The sequence below is a fragment of the Pelodiscus sinensis genome, chromosome 1, assembly GCF_049634645.1.
Source record: "Pelodiscus sinensis isolate JC-2024 chromosome 1, ASM4963464v1, whole genome shotgun sequence".
NCBI lineage: Eukaryota > Metazoa > Chordata > Testudines > Trionychidae > Pelodiscus > Pelodiscus sinensis.
Window position 1 is genome coordinate 44,529,736 of NC_134711.1, and position 23,607 is coordinate 44,553,342.

General features: G+C 42.3%; 1 protein-coding gene across 16 annotated transcripts in view; it reads left to right on the plus strand.

Moving 5' to 3' along the window:
- The window catches only part of ANKRD7 (ankyrin repeat domain 7), a 177,643-nt gene that overhangs the window by 126,744 nt on the left and 27,292 nt on the right, over positions 1-23,607 (plus strand). For 15 of the 16 annotated variants that reach the window (XR_012903781.1, XR_012903785.1, XR_012903776.1 and 12 more), the window contains 5 exons: positions 3,950-4,084; positions 12,345-12,457; positions 12,930-13,071; positions 17,756-18,046; positions 20,116-20,351. Coding sequence is in view for 12 of the 16 variants with exons in the window: in XM_075929145.1 (XP_075785260.1) it covers positions 3,950-4,084; positions 12,345-12,457; positions 12,930-13,071; positions 17,756-18,046; positions 20,116-20,351 (917 nt within the window). In the remaining 4 variants the exon portion in view is untranslated. Of the gene's footprint in view, positions 1-3,949; positions 4,085-12,344; positions 12,458-12,929; positions 13,072-17,755; positions 18,047-20,115; positions 20,352-23,607 lie in introns of those variants that run through there. The other variant, XM_075929155.1, reaches the window with a different exon arrangement.

The following is a 23,607-nucleotide window of genomic DNA, read 5'->3' on the forward strand; positions in this document are numbered from 1 at the left end:
TTTAAAGAGAAGTTAGATAAATTCATGGAGGCTGGGTTCATGGAGTGCTATTAGCCAGGGGATAGAAATGGTGTCCGTGGCCTCTGTTTTGGAAGGCTGGAGATGGATGGCACGAGACAAATGGCTTGGTCATTGTCTTCGGTCCATCCCCTCCGGGGTAGCTGGTGTTGGCTGCTGTCGGCAGACAGGCTACTGGGCTAGATGGACCTTTGGTCTGACCCAGTATGGCCGTGCTAAGCTCAGGGCTTAGGGTCGGGTGTGTCACTGGACCACCTTGATTTTCATGCACACCTGCTCCTGGGTGGCCAGGCTGGCAGCTCTCCTGCCCTAGACAGCCACTTTCCTGTGCCTAGTGCGGAGGTCGTGGATGAGGTCCACGATGTCCGCACTAGACCAGGCAGGAGCCTGGGAGCCGCCAGCCTGGTCCCAGGAAGAGGCGGAGGGTTGGGTGGCAGCGGGTGGTTGGCTCGTGCTGTGCCAGGTGCAGGGTCTGCTGGCTGGGTGCTGGCAGGCTTGTACCTAGCATGGGCACCGTAGCCAGCCTGTGCCCCTTTAAGGGTTCCGGGGACAGGAGGGGGGCAGAAGAGTTTCCCTGGTGGTGCCCAGAGTGGCCACCAGGGAAAGCTGGGAAGGGCTAGCCTCCCACTAGTTCGAATTAAGTGGCTACACAGCCCTTAATTCGAACTACTTCATTCGAACTCAGCGTTAGTCCTCGTAGAATGAGGTTTATCTAGTTCGAATTAAGCACTCCACTAGTTCGAATTAAGTTCAAACTAGCGGTTTGCCTGTGTAGCGCTTATCAAAGTTAATTCGAAACTAACGTTTGTTAGTTTGAATTAACTTTGTAGTGTAGACATACCCTTATAAAAGTTAGATGCCTGCAAGTCACCAGGGCCTGATGAAATGCATCCTAGAATACTCAAAGAGCTGATAGCTAGAGGCTCAGATACCTCCTCTATCATCTTTGGAAAATCATGGGAGACAGGAGAGATTCCAGAGGACTGGAAAAGGGCAAATATAGTGCCCATCCATAAAAAGGGAAATAAGAACAATCCAGGAAACTACAGACCAATTAGTTTAACTTCTGTGCCAGGGAAGATAATGGAGCAAGTAATTAAGGAAATCATCTGTAAACACTTGGAAAGTGGCAAGGTGATAGGGAACAGCCAGCATGGATATGTAAAGAACAAATCATGTCAAACCAATCTGATAGCTTTCTTTAATAGGATAACAAGTCTTGTGGATAAGGGAGAAGCAGTGGATGTGGTATACCTAGACTTTAGTAAGGCGTTTGATACGGTCTCGCATGATATTCTTATCAATAAACTAGGTAAATACAACTTAGATGGGGCTACTATAAGGTGGGTGCATAACTGGCTGGATAACCGTACTCAGAGAGTAGTTATTAATGGTTCACAATCCTGCTGGAAAGGCATAACAAGTGGGGTTCCATGGGGGTCTGTTTTGGGACCGGCTCTGTTCAATATCTTCATCAACGATTTAGATATTGGCATAGAAAGTATGCTTATTAAGTTTGCAGATGATACCAAGCTGGGAGGGATTGCGACTAATCTGGAGGATAGGGTCATAATTCAAAATGACCTGGACAAATTGGAGAAATGGTCTGAGATAAATAGGATGAAGTTTAATAAAGATAAATGCAAAGTGCTCCACTTAGGAAGGAACAATCAGTTTCACACATACAGAATGGGAAGCGATGGTCAGGGAAGGAGTACGGCAGAAAGGGATCTAGGGGTTATAGTGGACCACAAGTTAAGTATGAGTCAGCAGTGTGATGCTGTTGCAAAAAAAGCAAACATGATTCTGGGATGAATTAACAAGTTTGTTGTGAGCAAGACACAAGAAGTCATTCTTCTCCTCTACTCTGCGCTGGTTAGGCCTCAATTGGAGTATTGTGTCCAGTTCTGAGCACCGCATTTCAAGAAAGATGTGGAAAAATTGGAGAAGGTCCAGAAAAGAGCAACGAGAATGATTAAAGGTCTAGAGAACATGACCTATGAGGGAAGGCTGAAGGAATTGGGTTTGTTTAGTTTAGAAAAGAGAAGATTGAGGGGGAACATGATAGCAATTTTCAGATATCTAAAAGGGTGTCATAAGAAGGAAGGAGAAAACTTGTTCATCTTGGCCTCTGAGGATAGAACAAGAAGCAATGGGCTTAAACTGCAGCAAGGGAGGTTTAGGTTGGACATTAGGAAAAAGTTCCTAACAGTCAGGGTGGTCAGACACTGGAATAAATTGCACAGGGAGGTTGTGGAATCCCCATCTCTGGAGATATTTAAGGGTAGGTTAGATAAATGTCTATCAGGGATGGTCTAGACAGTATTTGGTCCTGTCATGAGGGCAGGGGACTGGACTCGATGACTTCTCAAGGTCCCTTCCAGTCCTAGTATTCTATGATTCTATGAACCCCTGGTTTAACCTTTTTTTTTTTTTTTTCCTAAGGTGGGAGGGTGAACTTGTGTGGCCTGCAATGTTCAGGAGGTCATACTAGATGCCCAGGGTGTTCCCTTCTGACTTTAAAGTCTATGAGGCCCCAGCAAACAAACATGATGTTTTCACCTACATGAGCAGTTTCATGCATAGCATGTTTTGTGGCTTGAAAGGAAGAAATGCTTATGTAAATAAGACACAAAGTGGAACTGGGGAAACTTACATTCTGTTTTTGGCTCAGTTGTGGATTGAATATGCTAGTCTGTGCTAATGGGAATAGTTCTTTCATACCTCAAAGCAGGTTGAGGCCAAAATAATTGTTTATTAATTATTTTGAGATCATTGAATTAATGGTAAGTGCAAATTATGTACCATTATTTTTATCTATTCCATAATTTTGGAGTATGGAAGTGGGTACCCAAGAACATGCAGAGGGACTCAACAAATTATGCCAGAATTTGTTGAGTCAGCCTGTGGAACTCCTTGCCAGAGAATGCGATGAAGGCTAGAACTTTAACAGGGTTCAAAAAAGTGCTAGATAGATTCATGGAGGTTAGGTCCATCAATGGCTATTAGCGAGGATGGGTAGGAATGGTGTCTCTAGCCTCTGTTTCTCTGGAAGTGGGAGACAAGGGAGGGATCACGTGAAGATTACCTGTTGTGATCCCTCCCTCTGGGGCACCTGGTATTGGCCACTGTCGGCAGACAGGATACTGGGCTAGGTGGACCTTTGGTCTGACCCAGTATGGCTATTCTTATGTTCTTGTAGGCCACAGAGCTACAAAGCTTTTTATCTCTAATTGGATCAGGAATTGTTGTGGAAGCCCACTACATAAGGAATTTCTCCCAGAAAGCATAATCATTATTACCAAGTGAAAGGGCCACATACAAGAAATTTGTAAGTTTACAACATGGTCAAGCATATCAATAATTTTACCAGGCTGTATCAGTTTAACTTTGTTTAATACAACCGCTAGCAGAAGTCTTGTAAGTCTGTGTAAGGCTGACAGGAAATCTATATATAATATCAAAATTTGTGAGATAGTTGGAGTGAGAGGTTTTTAATGTTCGCCTGTAATCATCAATGGCTGCCTTTATGAGATTTAGAGAAATTTCAACTTCTGAGTTTCCGCCAAGTATATAATATGGCATGTCATTTCAGTTAATCGGTTCTCCAGTATTGCTCTTAGTTTTCTTTCTTGAGTTAACTGTGTACTTCATGTGATCTTCAGCTGTGGAAGACCTCATTATGGAGAGTTGAGTTGGAGTTGGGCCCCTGTGAGTTTATTCCTCTAATTACTTTGTTGCTACTTCCTGGTCATAAGTAACAAGACAGTCCTCTTGTTACAGATTGTTGGATGGGCTTCTTAAGAGAAAAAATAGCCCATAAATAGACTGGTACTGATAGTTAGGGCCTTCATGTATGACTTAAATTTCTATAACTTCCAGCACGACAATAATCTTTTCATTTCTTTGTTACATGTTGCTTACTCTGTAGGTCCAAAAGCAAACCATGTTGTCAATGTCTGCAAAAGATACACATAATATGTGGGAGGAAGAATTGAAGTCAAGATCCAAACTTGGAGTTCGTCTATCTCAGCTTGACAGGGAGAAGGCTGAGATGTTGGAACAAGTAAGTCAACAAAATACCCAAATAATTTGTATTGTACATTTTCATTTTATTTCACTCTTCTTCGTATCCTGTAAAATTCATGCTTATCGTGACCTATGATCTGGGAGGCCAAACTGGCAGGTTTATAACAGAAGGCTGAGAACCTCTTAAAAATTTGAAAAATGTGGTTTCTCTTGAGGGATGATGTGGTATATGATACGATGATACTATAGCCAGTAAAGCTGCAAAATAGGATATATCTATGATCTTTGGTGCATGCTCTTTGTATTAGATTGCCAAGAAAGTCACGCAGCTCTGATTTGACTAGTATGTTTTGTGCACCTCTTCTGGAGAGGAATCACAGCAACCCTTTATTTCCTAAACTTGCAGCTTCACTGTGTGCAGTAAGACTGGAGGAAACTCCCAGGAAGTCTTGATGATTGCCTCAGTTATACTTCGTAGTTAATTTATAATAAAAACAAGTTTTTCCTTATCATACTACTTTCTGTACAGATAAATTTGTTAAAAATTACCGTAAAAATGTTCTTTTTCCAAAAGGTAATAAACCTTGGAACAACATCAGTTTTGATCCTGATCCTTGCCCTATGTTTTCTGATAACCTGTTCCAGAATCTGTATTGCTTGTGAAACAATAAAAATTATTAGAAAGATTTCATTATTCTCAAACAGCATTAAAATATTTCTTCAGCATGACATGTACACCATCCTTAGCTGTTCATCTAAATTGGGACAATTCCATTTTTGTTCCTATTTAAGATTATCCTTCATAGCGTCATACTGGATTTGGATCTGGACAAAATCTTTCAGGAGTGAGATTCAAAGATATTTACCAATCTGTTTCACTGATCTTAAAACAGCCTCAGTCTCAGTGGGATTCTTCTTGAGACTAATGAGGCTTATATCCTCTTCCCCATATGTAATGCCTATAGCTCATCTGTAAATGAGACCATTTGGTTTATAACCAAATTTCCTCCAAATGTGTTTATGTGGGAACACTATTTTTATAGAATAAAAGGAGTCTATTTTGGTCAGATTTGCCAGGCAATGTTCTTCAATAGCCAGGAATTCAGATTTGCAGAATATATGGTTCTTCTTTGAGTGTCTGCACACACATGCATCACACTTAAAAGTGGGTTAAAACTTATATGCTGCAGCAGTCCCAGTGTTGTGCTCAGCCCCTCTCTTCCCCCACCCCCGCCAGCTTCTGCCATCTGCCCTACTCCTGTTCCTGCCTGGGGGGCTTTAGGCAGCCAAGCTCAGGGCTTCAGCCCTCCCCCAGAGCTCAACCCAAGGTATCCAGGCTCAGGGCCTCCAACTCGTGGCTACAGCAGTGATTTGAGGCTTCAGTCCCCACATTTGCAGCCGGGACTCTTGGCACATGGGCTTGGGGCATCCACTCCATTGCTCCAGTCAGGATGCCAGAGCTCAGAGCTTCCACCTCCCTTTGCCCCCATTCCTGCATAGGATCTGGGCACCAGGCTCAGGGCTTCTGTCCAGCCGCTCCAGCTGGGGCTCAGGGCTTCCACTCCCCGTGTCCCTGTAGTTCCAGTCAGCCTTCTGCCCCTTTGCAGCTCCTGCTTTGGTTCAGGCACCCATTTTTCTGGGGAACCCCAAATTGGTCTGCACCCCTATAGTTAGGTTAGCTGTTAGCAGGGATGCACTGAAGATGCTCAGCCTAGGAGTGCCTAAGGTGTAAATCTGGACGTGTGTGTGTGTGCGTGCGTGCGTGATGCACAGGAGCCAGACTGTTTTCTGCAGCAGTACCTGGTGAAATGGTGCACATACCCTATGCTTCCTCATAGCCTCTGCTGAGGTGATGGTTGGTTGGGGTGTGGATGCAACCGCACCCATAATCTGTTGCTTCTCATTTCGTGTGGCCTGAATCAGAATGCCCTTTGTGGTTTACCTCATCGTTGTTTCTCTGCATAGTCAGTGAGGAGAGAACATGTTCCCTTTTTCATATATAGTTGCTTAACTGTTAGTATCCAGTTGCTAGGCTTCATTTATGATTTTTTGTTTTTAAAGTATGTAGTACTTGGGTTTTCCATGCTAGGCATCAATGGCATGAGCACACACTGAGCTTTAAGCACTGCCTATCATGGAGTGTCTGTCTCAAATAGTGCTCTCTACATGTGCTATCTCTTGGTGTCTTTTGGATAGATACATTAAAGAGAGATGCAGTATCAGTCATTCTTTCAAGAAAAGAACAGAATTTTCCAGAGATCTAGGCCTCAAGGAACACCTTATGGAACAGCCAATGAAACTTTTCTCTCTTCCAGGGCCCTCATCTTAACACTCTGTCACCTGCATACAGTTCACTACCAAAACTATAGTGTTCTTTGACAGATCCCTGGACTTGGATTTTTCCCCTTAGAGAAAGAGGAGTTGTCTGTCTTTTCTTGGGCTTCCCCCCAAAAGAACTAATAATAGGAACTGGAAACGTTCAAAAAAGGAAATGTCTGTGATCATCACTACCTTGCAGGAGTCCATGGTGGGTCCTGCTAGAGACATGACGTAACCCAGAAACTTTATTGTGGTGTTCTCACATTCATATTTCTCTGATTTGAGAAAGAGTTGGTTATGACTAAACCAGTGTAGAATTGTAGATATCTAAGCTCTTGATTTTTGGAGAAAATGATAATGTCAGCTAAATAGGTGACTATGAACTGAGCTGGAATATCCCTAAAGATATTCATTCATAAAATGCTGAAAGGTAGCAGAAGCATCTCAGAGGCAAGACAGTGTAGACAAATATTCAAAATCATCCCACTTACTGTATTCTGAAGAAGTTATGTTCCCCCCAAGTCAATTTCATAAGAAACTGAACTGAGAGGAGTTTCTCCAGGAGCTCATTAAAAAGAGAAGAGGATATCAGTTTGTGCACCATGATTTCATTTAGTGCCCAGCAGTCAATGCAGAGTTGAAGATAACCATCTTTCCTGACTATGAAGAATAGAGAGGTGCCAGCTGGAGAGGTGAAGGATGAATAAATCTCATCTGTGGGTTTTCTTCTAGATATTCCTGAAGGGCTTGTTAACGAAAGTCATGGATCACCCCAAACTGCATGACTTCTAGCTGACCATTGATGCTGATGACTCTGGAGTGTCATTTGAGATGTGATAAATCCTAAAGAGAAGTGTAACTCATCAGTTATCTCAGTTCTTGTGGAGGGTAGGGTACCAATAATCCTGGTAAACTTCCTGGTTGATGAAGTTACACTAAAATCTTAGGGCCTCAAAACGGAGGTTGCATGTCACAGGTGCTGAAGAAAAGATAAAGTGTTGTGGTCCACTGGCTGAGGTGGTCTGGATTCCATCAGAGCAGTTCATGGCAGAGTGATATACTGACCCAGCTCTGGCCCTGCTACTTGAGTCAGTTTCTGGGATTTCTTGACTCAGTGGGATGGTAATTCCACAACAAAATGCCAAGATTCCCCATAGTACAGGCAGAGTCCTAGAGCCCAGCATCTGTTCTTCTCATTGATGGAGAGGTGAAGTTGAAATTGGTCAGTCTACATTGGCTCGGTGTATGATAGGCTACTCAGAGTCACATAAGATGGAAAGGTATGGCTAGATGAGTGTCAAGGGATGCACTATTTTCCTTGTCTCATTCTCAGTCAGCCATCAGTATGATGCACAGACGAAACAGAGCCACTCGTCACTCCTGATTCATCTTTAATAGAATCACTGAGTTCTTACCAGAAGTGGTATCATTATACAGCTTTCATCCAGTAAATGTTGGCTGCCTGGCAACGAAACTTAGTGGTGTATCTGGTGATAGACCAGGACTCCAGCTGGAGGGCATTGGAGCACAGCCTCTGCAGTGTGATCTTTATTAGGGATGTCAAAAATGCCTTCCATTGCCTCAAAAAGTTTGAAAAGTGACATCTCCAGTAGTGGGGAAGCCCATGCCAGGTCTGTCCAGTAAACTGATTAATCAAGATTCGTACTCAGGGAGTAATCAGTGGGGTGTGAGCGTGGTAATGCTACAAACAAGGCTTGACATTCATTCAAGAATTCCTGGAATTTCATCCAGTACCCCTTGAACTTTTCCAGTACAGGAACCTTGGATTCCTATATAATCACTGTGAGAGTCAAGGGGACTTTAGCCACTGCCTGGGTTTGCTCCTGGGCCTGGAGGGCAGCTTTTCAGTTCTGTACTGCATTCACCTGGGCTTTCATTTCGTGAACTTGCCCCTGGGCCTGCAAAGCAGGACTTTGCCTGGTAGTTGTGGTGGCATTGTGTGTAATACACAAGTGAAGATCCCGAGATCAATCACCAGTACAAAAGCAAATTTAGAGTCTGGATCAAGGAACAAGGTAAAGCTTAGAACCAGGGTCAGAAGCCCAAGCCTAAGGTAAAGGGTGAATCAGAGTTGTAGTCAGGGACATAGTCAAGAGTGAGACCAAGTAGAGGTCTTCCAAGATAAGAAGGCTGAGGCTAGAGTGGGAGCTGTGTTTGAAGCTGAAAGTGGTAAGTGCAAGTGTGGGCATGGTATGCATTGAGCAACTCCTGCACTGCAGATGCTACATGGCCCAGATGGCAGACCAGTGGCTCCCTTACCCAGTCAGTAAGAGCAGCCATTGGGAAGGGACTCACTGAGGTAGCTGTGTTTGCTGGTATGTCTTGCAATCAGGCTGGAAGCCAGCTGTGCCTCCTCTGTCTGTGAAAGATTCTGTATATAAGTTGGTGAGATTTCATCACTAGTGGAGATCTGAGAAATCACCACAAGCAACTTGTTTCCATTAGTATCAAAAAGAAATGCGGGACAGATCTGGGACATGAACTTCAAATGTCAACACAGACATCCACATGAAGTTGTCAAGCAGAAACCAACTGGTGTGAGGAAACAAAGGTACCCAAGAGAAATCTTAAGAAGAACTCTTAGCAGAGAGGGCAGAATAGTTGATACCTCCACAGAGCAAATGGAACCAGCAGCAAATAAGAGAGAGGAATGGAAGAGACTCATTTCCACTGTGTGTGCCAACAGCAATGTTGAAAGGATGTAATGGTTGCTAGATTTTTAAAAGGGATGGTTTAGATGTTTTCCTCCCGTTAAAGATAACATACCACTTTGGGTCCTGAACTCTGTATTAGTGACTCTGATGTGTTAGGTTGTCAGTTTGGTTTGGCTCTTCATTCTGTATTCTGACAAAGTAAGAGGTCAAGCTGTTTCAGCATGGACACTTTCCAGATGGATTATTTTCTGTATCATAATGACATAACAGATAGCAAATAACTCTCCCCACAGAGATTTGGCTCATTCAGCAAGAACTTAAGCTATCTCAGTAGCTTTCCTGAGAGCTATGGGCTGTAGGGCTGCTACTTGACCCTCCTTGTGTACCTTCAGTGATAATTATGCAAGCACAACAGCTTCAAGATCTGCTGCAGCTTACTTTAGGAAAAGAGTATTGCAGTCATTATTTAAGTAGACTCCAAGGCTTACCTCTTAATAGCACTGCTTTTGAGGCATCTGAATGAAATATGTGTATACGACCATTCAGAGGAGGAAAAAAAGCATATACCTGTAATGATTGTCCTTTAGAGATATAGTTGCACACTTGTATGCCAGGACTCACCTTCACATGTATGCCAGGATCCCCTTTGCCTTGGAGACCTGATCCACCATATTCCATTGTAAAAGAACTGAGGGATTGTTAGGATGGCATTGCATTTATCCTCATTCAGGAGGGAAGATGAGGCACATTCCCTGACAGGTAGAGCTAAAAACTCTCCAGTTCCAGCTTGCTGGGCAAGTAAATACCTCAGTAGACTACATATATGCCACCACAGCCAGATAAATAACACAATACATCTACCCATTTATTTCATTTCCTTGCCATAATTCCACATGCTGATTTCCTCAGAAACATAGTTTGCTAAGTCCACAATGTTTCACACTTGCATAGAAAACTACCAGTGTCCTGTAGGCTACTATAAGTACAAAAAGTGGGCAGGTCTTGCCAGGTCATATATATTTTCCTTGTGGAACACCAGAAAGAATTTAGAAATGTTATGAAGGCAGTTGGAAGGTTGCTTGATATTGTAGATATCGCAGTAAGAGCAATTCCCTCTGGAACCAGTTGCCTATAGACATGAATTGTTTCTGCAAGTATCTGACCTTCAAAAATAGATCAAACAGAAGCTTAAGAGCCTGCTACCTCATGATGCAAACCAGTTAAGGCTAATGATACTACAGGTTGAACCTCTCTAGTCAGGTACCTTTGGGACCTGATTGGTGCCGAACCAAGCAATTTGCCGAACTATAGAAGAGCGATTTTTTTCTAGCAGCATTACCAACACTTCCATTGCTTGGTGGGGTAAATTATATCTAACTGCACAGAACACTGAGATCCAGGACTGGTGGCTATAAACAAATTTTATGGGACCGCAGGAAACTTGGCCACAGCCATGATAAATGAAACTCTGGATAAATAAAACCATGCTGAACCATGGATGTTGCCAGGCCAAAGAGTGCTGGACTAGAGAGGTTAAACCAGTAATACCAAGAAGGCAAACATGTTCTGCAGTTCCGTCAGGTCATGCCATGCCTTCATAGATCAAAAAAATCACAAGTACCACATCATATTCAAGCAGTGTAGTTTTCCAGCTCTCCAAGAATCTGTCTGGATGAAAAGTAAGAGCTGATTGAAACTGAATCTAGAGGGTCCAAGAAAGAACTAATGTCAGAGGGACAGAAAGTTTCAAGAACTTGCTACCTCCATATCATCATGCTTCTTTGAGGCTATTTGACCTCAGATCATAGAGATGTACATGTTCACTTGATCTCCTTGTTATACTGGAACCTCATTAGGCACAAGTTTTTTTTGTTGTCCAAAAAATGATTTTCCTATTCACTGTTGACCAAAAATCCTTTTAGATTCAAACTAAGCATTTATGCACTCCAGGCTTGATTATTGGGGTATACTTAGCTAGGAATTAAACTCTTTTTTTTAATTGATTAGTTCAGAATAGCAGCCTGCCTAAAGAGCCACAGACCTCCAAAGATACATCACCATAATGCTCCCCTCTCATTAATTCATTGATAAATACCGAAACAAACTTCAAATTTCAGCCCTCATCTTCAAAAGCCTCCAGGGACTGTCCATGTTATCTAAGGCACCATTTACATGATCATGACCTCCCCCAACAAATATATCCCACCAGAGCCTGAAAATATAAACCATGAGTAAGATTAATGTAACAATGCTAAACTGAGCCTACAAGTAGGGGCTTAAATTCTTGGAGAAGGCAGCCAGTTTCTTGTTCTGCCGTAGCTAAGTGACTAAGAACTTATATTGAGAAACCTTATTTGCTTAAGTCTTTAGCTCCTTGCAGGGGCAAAGGATGTTTTGGGAGAGCCATATTAGCTTCTTGATGGTAATAGTAGTCTATCTTAGTGCTAGAAATCTTCCAGAAAGCAACATCGTGCTCAGTCCACACTCTTCCACTATCCAGCACCATTTTGATGGAAGGTACTCCTTGTGCCACATTTGGAAGATTTTAGTTTGTTAATCCCAGAAAACACAAAGTGTTTGTCATGCGGTAGCCTTCTCTGAATCCACTGTGTTACTGTTAGATTAAACCCATTAGTCTCTGATGCAACCAAATTAAACATAAATTGGCAACTTTTCCTCTGAAATGGATTTCTAAGAAGATCTTCCCTGGTCTGGAAATCCCACTACATAATCAAGATTTGGGGCCGATGGTCTTGATCTCTCACTACTACTACTTCAGGAAGTATAAAAATTCCATTGTGGCAATTTGATCCCATTTTTTCAGTTAGAACAGGGAAGAAAGCAGTGTATTCATTTCAGTCCATACTGTAAGGATTCAAGACAAAATGTAATTTTTAACTAAGGAGATGAAATAGATTTTCTGTGTCTGGAATAATAGCAGCTAATGAAAACTCTGCACCTTCAATGAGAGTTAATTGGAGATGCAAAGATTATCTTAATATGTATATGGACATCACCTACCACAATGTGAGCAACACTGAAATAAGTATTTTATAATAATGAAGAGTGAATTAATAAGGTTAACAAGACCTAACATCAGTTGTATCTGCTTTCTAATTGGCCATTAATGTATGTTCAATAGACTTTTATGTTAAAACACTAACATTTTAAAACAAATATATATTTCAGCTTCTCTGTAAGGAATGGAAAATTCTGCTTCCTGTATGTATCATATAGAGTAAATGAAAACTTCCATGAATACTATATGTAGTAACCTGTATATGGTTTTTTTCATTTTGAAAGTTCGAGAGTGAAAGGAAAAAAATGAAGAAGCTGGTAGAGTTAAAACGATCAGTGGAAGTTCGGCTGGATCAAGAAATGAAGAGAAACAGTGAATTACAAAAAGAATGTAATGGGTACAGTTATTTTCAGCACTTTCAAGAAAATATCCACTAACCAAAACTTGCCTTTGTTCTGTTTACAAAATTAAAGTTCCGCAAGCAAATGTTACACAGTTAAAACTTTAACTGAAAAATGTACACAATTGACTTCACAAATTGCTTGTATAATGCTAAAGTTTAAATGTTGTTTGCTTTTATAATTGAGCACCTGTTGCAAAGTGCAGTGAACAGGTATGTTAAACCAGGCTGCCATGCAGTGCTTCGGGTAGGGAAGGAGTAAAGGTCCTTATTCCTCACAGCTACACATATAGACATCCTCATTGGGACAGGTTGAAGTTTGCCCTTAGAATGATTTCTGAGACTGAGAGGATGATTCCTTAGATTTATGTCTATCAAACATATTAAAATTGGATTTGAGGAGATTGGCTATGGTGTCTAAAAATACATAAACAAGTCTGTTTGTCTTTCTACTATACTTACTATGCAGAATGAAGAAACTTTTAAAAGCAGCTAAGAAGAAACTGAAGGAATATGAGAATGGGGAGAGTGTGTCCCAGTTTAGTTTCCAGGGAGAGCTGAAGAACAGATATTCTGAAATAGATAATGAAGTTAGTAGATTAAGGTCAAAGGTAGGTTCTCTTGTTTGAAACTCACATTATTCTGCATTTATTCTTTTCGGAATTGCTATAATTGTAGTGGCTACATTTTGAATGAGCTTTTTATTGTTTTAATTCTGGTTTAAGTTTTTAAAGAAATATACAGATCCCCACCTAAAAAGCCTAATGAGGTAATTATGCATCTCACAGGCTCTACTCAGGAGAGGGATGGGACACCCACTGAGTTAAACGGATGGGGTCACATGCCTCAGTTATTGTTTCAGATTGTACTCATCTTAGTTGAATGTTCTCATTCTCCTCAGATGATCACATGGAGATGAGTGAGCCACTTTCAGACCTTTCAGAGACTCCTGTGCTGAAGGAAGATGTGTAGGGCTCTGTCCCTCCTTCATCCCTCTACCCTTCCTGATTACCCTTCTCAGTTCTCTAAAATCTGCATGCTTGCACAGATTTCCTTGAAATTTGCATTGCTTTCTAGGAATTATGGGCATTTTGGAACATTAGTGACAATTATTTCACATATATAAGTCCTATGTAAACTTTTTTACATGGAGACAGAGAATAAACTACTGGTGTGACATCTCAAAATGTTCTCAGTTCATCAGTGGTTAATCCCAGTAGTGGAGGTCTTTAGGGAATTTAAGAAAGTGCTCGTTTCTTCAGTTGTGTAGTTGTGCAGTCTGGAAAGATTACAGTGTACAATGCCCAAGTAAAGATGAAAGTGTGACCCGGTGTCTATACAACTTCGTTATTCTTGCTTAGATAGTTTGAGGGAATGTATCAATGCCCTTGCAGCAGTCAACGCCCTTACAGCAGTCAGCAGCCCTCCACTGATGTTTCTATTCCTAATCTTTATATACAGTATATTCCGGCGTACAAGACGACCTCTGATGTTAAAAAACATCCCCCAAAAATCGGGGGTCGTCTTGTACGCCGGGTATACATCCCAGGGATGCCCCGCCGCCGGAGCCCCTCCGCAGTTTTGAAAGCCTCGGGGGAAGCCGGTGGGGGGGCATCCCAGGCGCGCCTGGGCTGCTCCCCCGCCGGCTTCGGGGCTCCGGCGGGGGAGCAGCCCAGGCGCGCCTGGGATGCCCCCCCGCCGGCTTCCCCCGAGGCTTTCAAAGCCGCGGAGGGGCTCCGGCGGGGGAGCAGCCCAGGCGCGCCTGGGATGCCCCCCCGCCGGCTTCCCCCGAGGCTTTCAAAGCTGCTGCGGCTTTGCTCCCGGTGCCTCTGGTCTGCTGGGGACCATCTCCAGCAGACCAGGGACACCGGGAGCAAAGGAGGCAGAGGGGCGCTGGGGTATAAGATGAAACCCTATCTTTTAATTAAAAAGATAGGGGGTCGTCTTATACGCCCAGTCGCCCTATACGCCAGAAAATACGGTAACTGTGCAATAAAGATTTAATATCTCACTTTGCTTGTTGCAAGTTGTCTATAATAATATCATGTGTTTGTATTTTATGGGGAGGTCTCCTGTGAACACAGCAGAATAGTCATTAGCTGATTTAAGCAATCTCTGTTATTTAGAGTAGGTAGGAGCTGATGACAGAGGAGTTGTGGGTTAGAAGGAAGAACAGGGACAAGGAGAGGGGTTGTAGTTCCAGAAGGGGAGAGCAGCGAGGATGGATGATAGGTGAGCCTTACATTGGTTGTTTACAGATTTTCTCATTTTACTAGCATCTGGGGAAGCAAGGGCAAAGGACTACTTTCTGGTCTTGGAGTAAATTAACATGGTATTTCCTAAAACACACAGTACAGAACAGACAGCACAGGTGCTTTGACTGCTGAGGGAAGAGAAAAATGTGTTCTGTCAAGATGCATAGTTTCTGGGTGATACTTCCAAAGAAGTTTGTGGCAAAGTATGGAGTATACCACCATATAGAGATTGCTGACAGGCTGATTTGACTGAAAGAACAAGGAACAATGGTTTCAAGTTGCTGTGGAGGCAGTCTAGGTTGGATATTAGGAAAAACTATTTTACTAGGAGAGTCATGAAGCACTGGAATGGGTTACTTAGGAAGGTGGAGAAATCTCCATTCTCAGTGGTTTTTAAGTCCATGTATGGCAAAGCCTTGGGTGGGATGATTTAGTTGGGGTTGGTCTTGCTTTGGACAAGGGGTTGTACTAGATGACCTCCTGAGGCTTATTCCAACCCTAATCTTCTGTGACTCAGTATGCAAAATACAGGATAGGATATGAACTGCCTATGTGACTACTAACTCCTATCAACAATGTGTCTTATCCTATTCAAAAAACTAGGAATTTAATTGGCAAAAAACTTTTCATGCAGAGTTAACCCTTGTTTGTTACTATGTTGTCCCCTTACAGAATGTTCAACTGTGCAAAACTCAAATTTCTAAAAATCAGGAAATGCGAAGTTAAGCCAATGCAACCTTTCTCTGCCCTCTTTCAGTAATGTCCAATATGTCCATAAATATACATATTTTTACTCTGCCAATCCCTTAGGTGCTGAAATGTACAAGCTGTTCACTTCATTTACAATTCCTTCACTCTTATCTTATGATTTTCATCTAACTCTGTTAAACAGTAGCTCAGCTGTAGTGATACATCTGAAAGGTCCTTAATGTAGGCATAGTCTATTTCATAGACTTTTACAACTCCCTTTTGCTCAGAAGTCATCATCTCAATCATCATTTTCATTTAAACATAATTAAAGCAGTATAATCCTCTCATATTTCCCCTCAATACTGACAATGTCCTTTGTCATGGTAACACTATGCCTTCCACTATTTACCATAGGTATATCTAACACTATTTATATGCAAATAGTTCCCCTCGACTGCTGTCATCTCCAGGGAAACACAGCAAGTGATCTGGGCAACCTTCTCCTATCCCCTCCCCCCTCCACTCCCAGGGTATGTCTACACTGCAGAGTTTTTTCAGAAAAATGGTTGTTTTTCGGAAAAACTATACTTACATCCACATTGCAATTGTGTTCTTTCCACAGAAAGTTGAAAGAAAAGAGAGGGTTTTCTGACAACAGTAAACCTCTTTCTACAAAGAAGCCTTTTTCTGAAAGAGGGGAAGAGGAGGGTTTTTTTGTTTGTTTTGTTTGTTTGTTTTGTTTTTTTGTTTTTTTGTTTTTTTTAAGAAGAGGCCTCCAGGAAAAAGCACAGGTGCCCTGGTGGCCACTCCATCCATAGTAATCACAACTTAAATGCAAGATAGCATCCAATCAAGGCAGATGCTGTCTTTTGAAAAAGCAAATCGCTTTTTCAATGTACTTTTTGCTTTGTGGACTCTCTCTTTCGAAAGAAGTTTTTCCAGAAGATCTCTTCCGGAAAAGCTTCTTCTGAAAGAAGCCTGTAGTCTAGACGTGGGTATATTAAGGAATTGCTGACAGAGGGCAAAGTTAAAGCTGCATGGACAACCTTAACTGCATTTCTTGGCTTTCATAAATTTGAGTTTTGCTTAACTCAACTTTCTGCATGGGGACAATATACCCCAAGCAACCTTAAATCTGTGTTAATGTAGTTTTTTGCCAGTGAACATAATTAGCTTTGTTCCAGACTATGATCTTAAATCTTATCACTTGTTAGGGCTCTGATGCCTCCTGCCTTTTAGGGATTCCACCATCATATTTTAAATCAACAGTCAATGAGTTGGACTTGTAGGTAGCAAAATGTGCTTCCCCGTAACTGCTATTTCAGCTCTTCCTGGCCTAATGTTAAACATCTGAAAGTGTGTCCTAGTATTAGCTTTTATTAACTCTGTTGCTTTCATTTAGAAACATTTCCACCCATCCAAGCTAGGGCTTAACTTACTACAGTCTGTTCCCCTTATTTTATGAGTGTATCTTTGTTGCTATAATGTACTATATTTTAAAAAATTAAGTAACCTTTTTATTAAGTATTTAATGCTATGAATGCCTTCACAACAGGGCATTTTTATAAATAAAATTAGTGTGTTTATATGACTTTGCAATTAAAATGTAAAAATTATATTTGAACATCAAGAAAGGGGATTTTTATGTATTTCCTTCCTTACAGTTGAATTTATATATATCAGTACAGTCTACATATTTTTACATAGTGTTTATTTTATTTATTATCCTGTTTTCTTTTTTTATGTTGAAAAGCACAAGGCAACCTTAAAATATGCAGTAATCACAGAAGAGATTAACAGTTTTTCCAGTGAGTTTTATTCAGGTTTCAGATCCTACTGAAAGATTTCACATTTTCTTTTAAATTCTTATATACAATCTACCTTTTGATTTACCATAAATATATTTTATTTCTCAGCTAAAATAAAAGCCTTCTTACAATCCAATTTTACAAGTTTTAAATGGCTTCATAGCATTTTTGATACATAACAAAGCCCCATCTCTTATGTTCTACTTACCTTAAAGCATATGACTAATCCCATGACTTTATTGGGAATATTCATGCATTTAAAGCCAAATGCATACGTATAATGCTTGTGGGTTTGGGTCTTTAATTATTTAGTTTTTTTAAGTATTTCTACAAACTACTTTATATAGGTTGAGAAAGAAGAGGATTTAAGCTGTCCTATGAAAAATAATTTAAAAGATCTGCTTTTACTAAGTTTGGAATGATTTATGTTAATTTTAAATGTAAAATTAATAACTTGTAACATTATCTTGATTTTCATTGATTTAGAGAAATTTTGAACTCCCTTTTTGATAATTGAGTTTAATTTTTCTCAATGTGTACAGACAGATGAACTTTCAAGAAAGCTGGATATAGAGTCAAAAAAATCAATGCAGTTAGAATCTACAAATCGTGATCTGCGAGAACAGTTGTCTTCAGTGAAGATACTGCATAAGAATCATGAAAAGCTGGAGAAGAGCAAATGGCAGCTGGAAGAAGAAGTAGCTAACCTCAAACGACAAGTAGGAACTAATATGATGGACCACAGTCAAATAGAACAGTATAAAAGGGAGATTGAAGAACGAGCTAGACAAGAAATAAGGCAAAAACTGGAAGAAGTCAATCTCTTTTTGCAGGTTAATTTATTTACTACTTACTACTCTGTAAATTGGCGCTTTATGCTTTATATTCCACGCTTTTTATATATTGATTTCCAAGTTGAAATTTATATTTTAGATGTTTGATCTTAGATAGTTGGTTTTCATCATAAAAGCTATGTATATACTATTTACATATGTTTCCAGTTTGATAGGAAACTAGAAATACAGTAGAAGGCAGGAAAAAAAATACAAAAAAAGTAAAATTGAGCACAATCCCTTACAGTAACGCCTGCAGGTCATTCTATCACAAAGCCTTCCCCAGAATAACTTTCCATCTTACGAGACTTTTTTTTTTTTTTTTAAACCCTAGAGGTGATATTCAGTTTGTCTTACTCATCCAGGAATAGGATCCTTTCATCCTGACCAAAGTAGCTTTTGTTCTTTATATTTTGTAGAGCTGCACTGATTCCATATTGTTATTTCATTGCTGGACGTACTATCTACATCTGTATATAGATCACATGGAATTCTGGCTCTAGCAGGGGGATCAGTATCAATTAGACTATTATCCTATAAGATTGAAAGTAGTGTAGTGCATACTTTACTGGAACAGATCCTTAATAAGGGACAGTTTCTTTTTCAGCTGAGATCTTTCTATTGTGTAGTGACTTTAAGTCTCACTGTATAGTTGATGGCACTAAGGAAGAGTAGTTCTCTATCTACCTATCTATGTCTGTGGGACCATTTATCTGTGCATCTGCTGGCTACTGGGGGGGGGGGAGCAGCCCCCATAGCCTGGCCCCTACCCACACAGCCTGCAGAATGGGGAGTGGGGGCACTGGAGGAGGGGACATCCCCCGGAGCCTCACCCCACTCAGACAGCCTGCATTCCACAGAGGAGTGCTATAGGTGGGGGGCAACCCTCAGAGCCTCACCACTGTCCAGACAGCCCACAGTCCACAGAAGGGCTGCTGGAGATCAGGGGTAGCCCCCAGAGCCTCACCCATGCCCCAAACAGACTGCAGACCGCATGGGGGGGCCACTGGAGGCCAAGGGAAGCCCCCAGAGCCTGCACCCTCAAGACAGCCTACAAGCTGTGAGGGGGGGAAGCACTGGAGGAAGGTGCTGGCCATAGAGCAACCTCTGGAAGCTGGAGGCAGCCCCCAGAGCCTAACCTGCCCCAGATAGTCTGCAGTTGGAGGGCAGGGGGCTGAAGGCTGGGGGCAGCCCATAGAGCCTGGCCAGCCCCCCGGGAACAGGATGTAGGAGCCACTGGAGGCCGAGGGTAGTGCTGAAAGCACCACAACCTCTACACCAGCAGCAGGGTAAGGGGGCATCTGGAGGCTGGGGCCAGCCAGCAGAGCGCCACTTCCCCCTCCACCCCCCAACGGGGGGGGCGGGAGGAGGAGGAGAACCACTGCTACATGCAAGGCCCCTCCCTGGAGCAGCTACAGGTCAGGAGAGCCCCAGCAGGCCAGGGGCTGCCCACCCCAGACAGGCTGCAGGCCTTGGAGGGGCACCTGGAGGCTGGGTCTAACCCACAGAACCCTAACTCCCATCCAACAAGCAAGAGTACAGACCTGGATCTTCCCCCTCCCCCAGGAGTAGCCACCCTCTGGGGAGTGCAGCTCCCGCCTCTCAGGAGGAGCTGCTGGCTGGGGAGCACTGCCAGGGCCCCCTGGGATGCATCACCAGAGAAGTACCATCCTCGCCACCATGGGTGTCCCTGATAAGCACCTCCCAGCCTCCTGTCCTGAGTCCTGCACCTCCCACCTCCTTCCCCTGGACCCCCCACCTACTTCCCCGTCCTTCCCTCTGCCCTGAGGCCCTCACCTCCTGCCTTGAGTCCTCTCCACACCTACCAACCCTCTGCCCTAAGCCACCCACCCCTGTCTATCATTGCCCCCAATCCTCACTCCAGACTTCATTTTCCATCATTAAAAAAAATACAATCACTGAAATAAAGCACATACATTTTTCATTTAGTTGCCCTTCAGTTAAAGACCTGAGCAATGTTGGGTAGCTATTCTATTATTGAATATGATTAATTGATGGGAAAAATTCCTTTTTCTCCCAGTGTATTAAAGTTATATTATTTGCTTTAGACACAGGCAGCCTCCCAAGAGACATTAGAACAAATAAGAACAACTAATAATGCTTCACTGAGAAACCAACTGGAGCACAGAATTAGAGATCTAGAATCTGAACTGGCTAGAATAAAAAGCACACAAGAAGATGGTGTCTTTCAAAAACAGTCTACACAGGCAGAACTGGAAAGATACAAAGAACTTTATTTGGAAGAATTAAAAATTAGAAAATCCTTAGCAAGTAAACTGGATAGGTAAGTCAAAATACTTACTTTTAAAAAAATGATAAAATATTACTTTTTCCCTAAAATGCATCACTCCTGAACCTGCTCCCTGGAATAAGCATTAATACAAGAACAGGTATCTGTGGATGCAGTAGTTTTCCAGTTAGTTGTGAATACCATAAGTAGAAAAAATTTAATTAATTTTATAGAGTATATTATAAAATTCTTTTGATTTTAACAGGCATGTCTTCTGACTGGTCTGTTGTAATCTCCTCTAGATAATCTCTTCCCGCCTGTGAAAATCCCCACCCCAATCTGGAATCTTAATTTTTCTTAGAAGTCTTTTGAAAACTCCTTGGAAATTGAAATTGGAATTGGAAATCTTGATGGTAACATGCTCCTTACTGAATTTGTCCATGAAAACAGCCTTTTAGCGACTATTACCTCAGCCCACAGACGGGAGAGATAGTAGACCCTCCTTTCACAGTATTCTGCAAGAGCTAAATTACTTTACAATACACCAGATTTTTTCCTAAAATGTATTCTGAATTTTGTGTGTGTCAGCTCATTTACCTGCCAATATTCTATCCATAACCACATAATTCCAACCTGAAAACTGTCTTCTCCAAGTTCTGCTCCTGAGGTAGTGTCTCTAGAGCTGATGTAGCACTTGGTAGCGCATTTTTCTTCTGTGCTGAACACAATTCTGAGCTTCCTCCTCCTTATGACGCTACTGCTCAGGAGTTACCTAAAGTAGAGCACCCATAGGAATATTACCCAAAGGAGAAAGAGAGGTTCTTCTTTGAAAGATGTCCCTATGGGTACCATCAGGTGCTGGCGCACCAGGTGTTGGTGCACCCTCGCACTGTGGATCGGAGTCTTCAGAGCAGTGTCCCTGGGGCCATGCAGATCCTGAGCTGCCTCAGTTCTCTTTCTACTGACTCCATCTGGAGACAAACCACTGCAGTGTTCCTGACTTTGTTGTGTATATCTAGATAAATAATCCTGTTTCATCACTTTCTTAGTTTAGTCAGTTATTTGTTCTTTCCTTCCCTGTTTAAAAAAAAAATCCATCTTTTTTCCCTAGTTAGATAGTAGTTCGTTTTAACATTATGCCAGATGCACCGGGGTTTAAACACTACTCATGATGCAATGACCCTATTCCAGTGTCAGACGGACATTCACAATGTGTCTGCTGCCTAAAGCATATGTCTCTTAAAAGTGCCCCCATTGCGCAAAATTGAAATCAAGAGCTTGTCGTGACGGAGACCTATGGCTCAAGCTTATATCATTAGAAAAATCATTATGTCCTGCCTCTGACCCTGGGCAAGATTCTGAGGTCTCTCAGGGGCATAGAGATAGAAAGCTTGCTTTTTTGCAGGCTTTTTTCATTCTCACAGAACCATATGGCACCGAAAAAGTGCTCACCAACTTCAGTGTCAAGATCAGCTGCACCTATGTATCTCGGTACTTATGACACACTCTGCGTCTCAGGCACTGCCAGCACTACTACAAGACTACGTGTACAGAAAACCTGAGCCGAGGCCATAGGTTTTAAGTTGCTTGCCTTGCATACAACAGCACCAGTAGGCACCGATGATGCCACAACAGCACCACAAGCACCTCCAGTGCCGATCACTACTTCCGTGATGACTGCCGGTACTATGATGCCCCTGACAACATTACCAGCTTACTCGGTGCTGAGAATACATCCGGCACCACAAGTCACTGGTACAGCCAACCACGGCACCGTCAACACCTGTACTGTAGTATATGCAGCACAGAGACTTACTCATTTCCTCCATGTTCAATTCACCTTTCCTTGGTCCTGATTGCTCTTCAGGCACCTTGGCACTACACCAAATGCTTTCGCCAGAACAATTCTCAAGTGAGGACAATGATGATGTGGAGGTAGTTTTCTCTCCGCAGAACTCTTCTCGCTGCAGATCACTCCATCTATTCCACCAAAACTCATCCAACATACACCAGACATAGAGACATGCCACACAGGTATGGAAACCTATGGATGCCAATGCCCTACCCACCACAGAGGCACTATTGGCATCCATGGCAGTCACATCATAGACACCAGGATACCAGAAAACATGGCACGATACTGCAACACTATCCTTCACCACAATCACCATCTCAGTACCAACGGGACTCAGAGGATGCCTACAATGACCCATCTCCGGATACGTCTCCTGACACAAATGCATCTTCCTCACCTGATGAAGCCATCGTGCCTCCTCTACCTACCACCGCTTACAGCTTTTCATACTCTAAGGACCTCTTCAAATGGGTCTCTGTGGAACTCATTGTCCCATTGCAAGAGCTCTCACAAAACCAACACAAACTTACAGACATCCTACAGTCAGTAACATTCTCAAAAATAGTCTTATCAATCAATACTGCTATCATGGAACCAGCTAAAACCATCTGGCAAACACCCATCACAGCCACACCCATGTGCAAGACAACAGATTAAAAATACTATGTCCTACCCAAAAAGCTCTGAGTTCCTCTTTACTCACCCAGGACCCAACTCACTGGTGGTAGAGGCTGCCCACCAGAAAAATAAACAGCACTTTAAATCCACGCCAGCTGACCATGACAGTAAAAGGCTTGATTTATATGGGCGCAAGGTTGACATGTCATCCACGTTGCAGTTCCATGTCTCTAATTATGCAGCCTTACTAAGTAAATACGACCACAGAAATTATTCAAAACTCGATATACCAGAGACTATGAAAAAACAGTACAAAGCCGTAATCATTGAGAGACGTACAGTTTCTAGAACAGCTTTGCAGGTAGCCTTAGATGCTGCAGAGACAGCTGCAAGATCTATGGCTACCATGGTCATGATGAGGCGAGCTTCTTGGTTCTACTCTGCCTTTTTCCCTAAGCAGATCCAATCCACCTTTGTAGATCACTCATTTGATTCCAAGAAACTGTTTGCATCCAACACCAATGAGGTGCTGCATACAATAAAGGATTCCAGGATGACACTCAGATCCCTCGGCATCCACAATCTGGCACCTGGGAGACAACAATGTAGGTATCAGCCATATCCCTAGACCAAGATACCCTTAATATACCCAAAACTACCCCGGACAAGATCAGCAGCAATAACAGCGAAATAGAAATAGATCATAATGACGTCTCCCACCTTCCAATACCACGCAACAATCCCAGCAGACCGATAAGCAGATTTGTGATGTATGTCGAGGGCCTGAAAAGCTACTCACCTTCTCCAATGCCATCATTCTCTCACAAATTCTTCCAA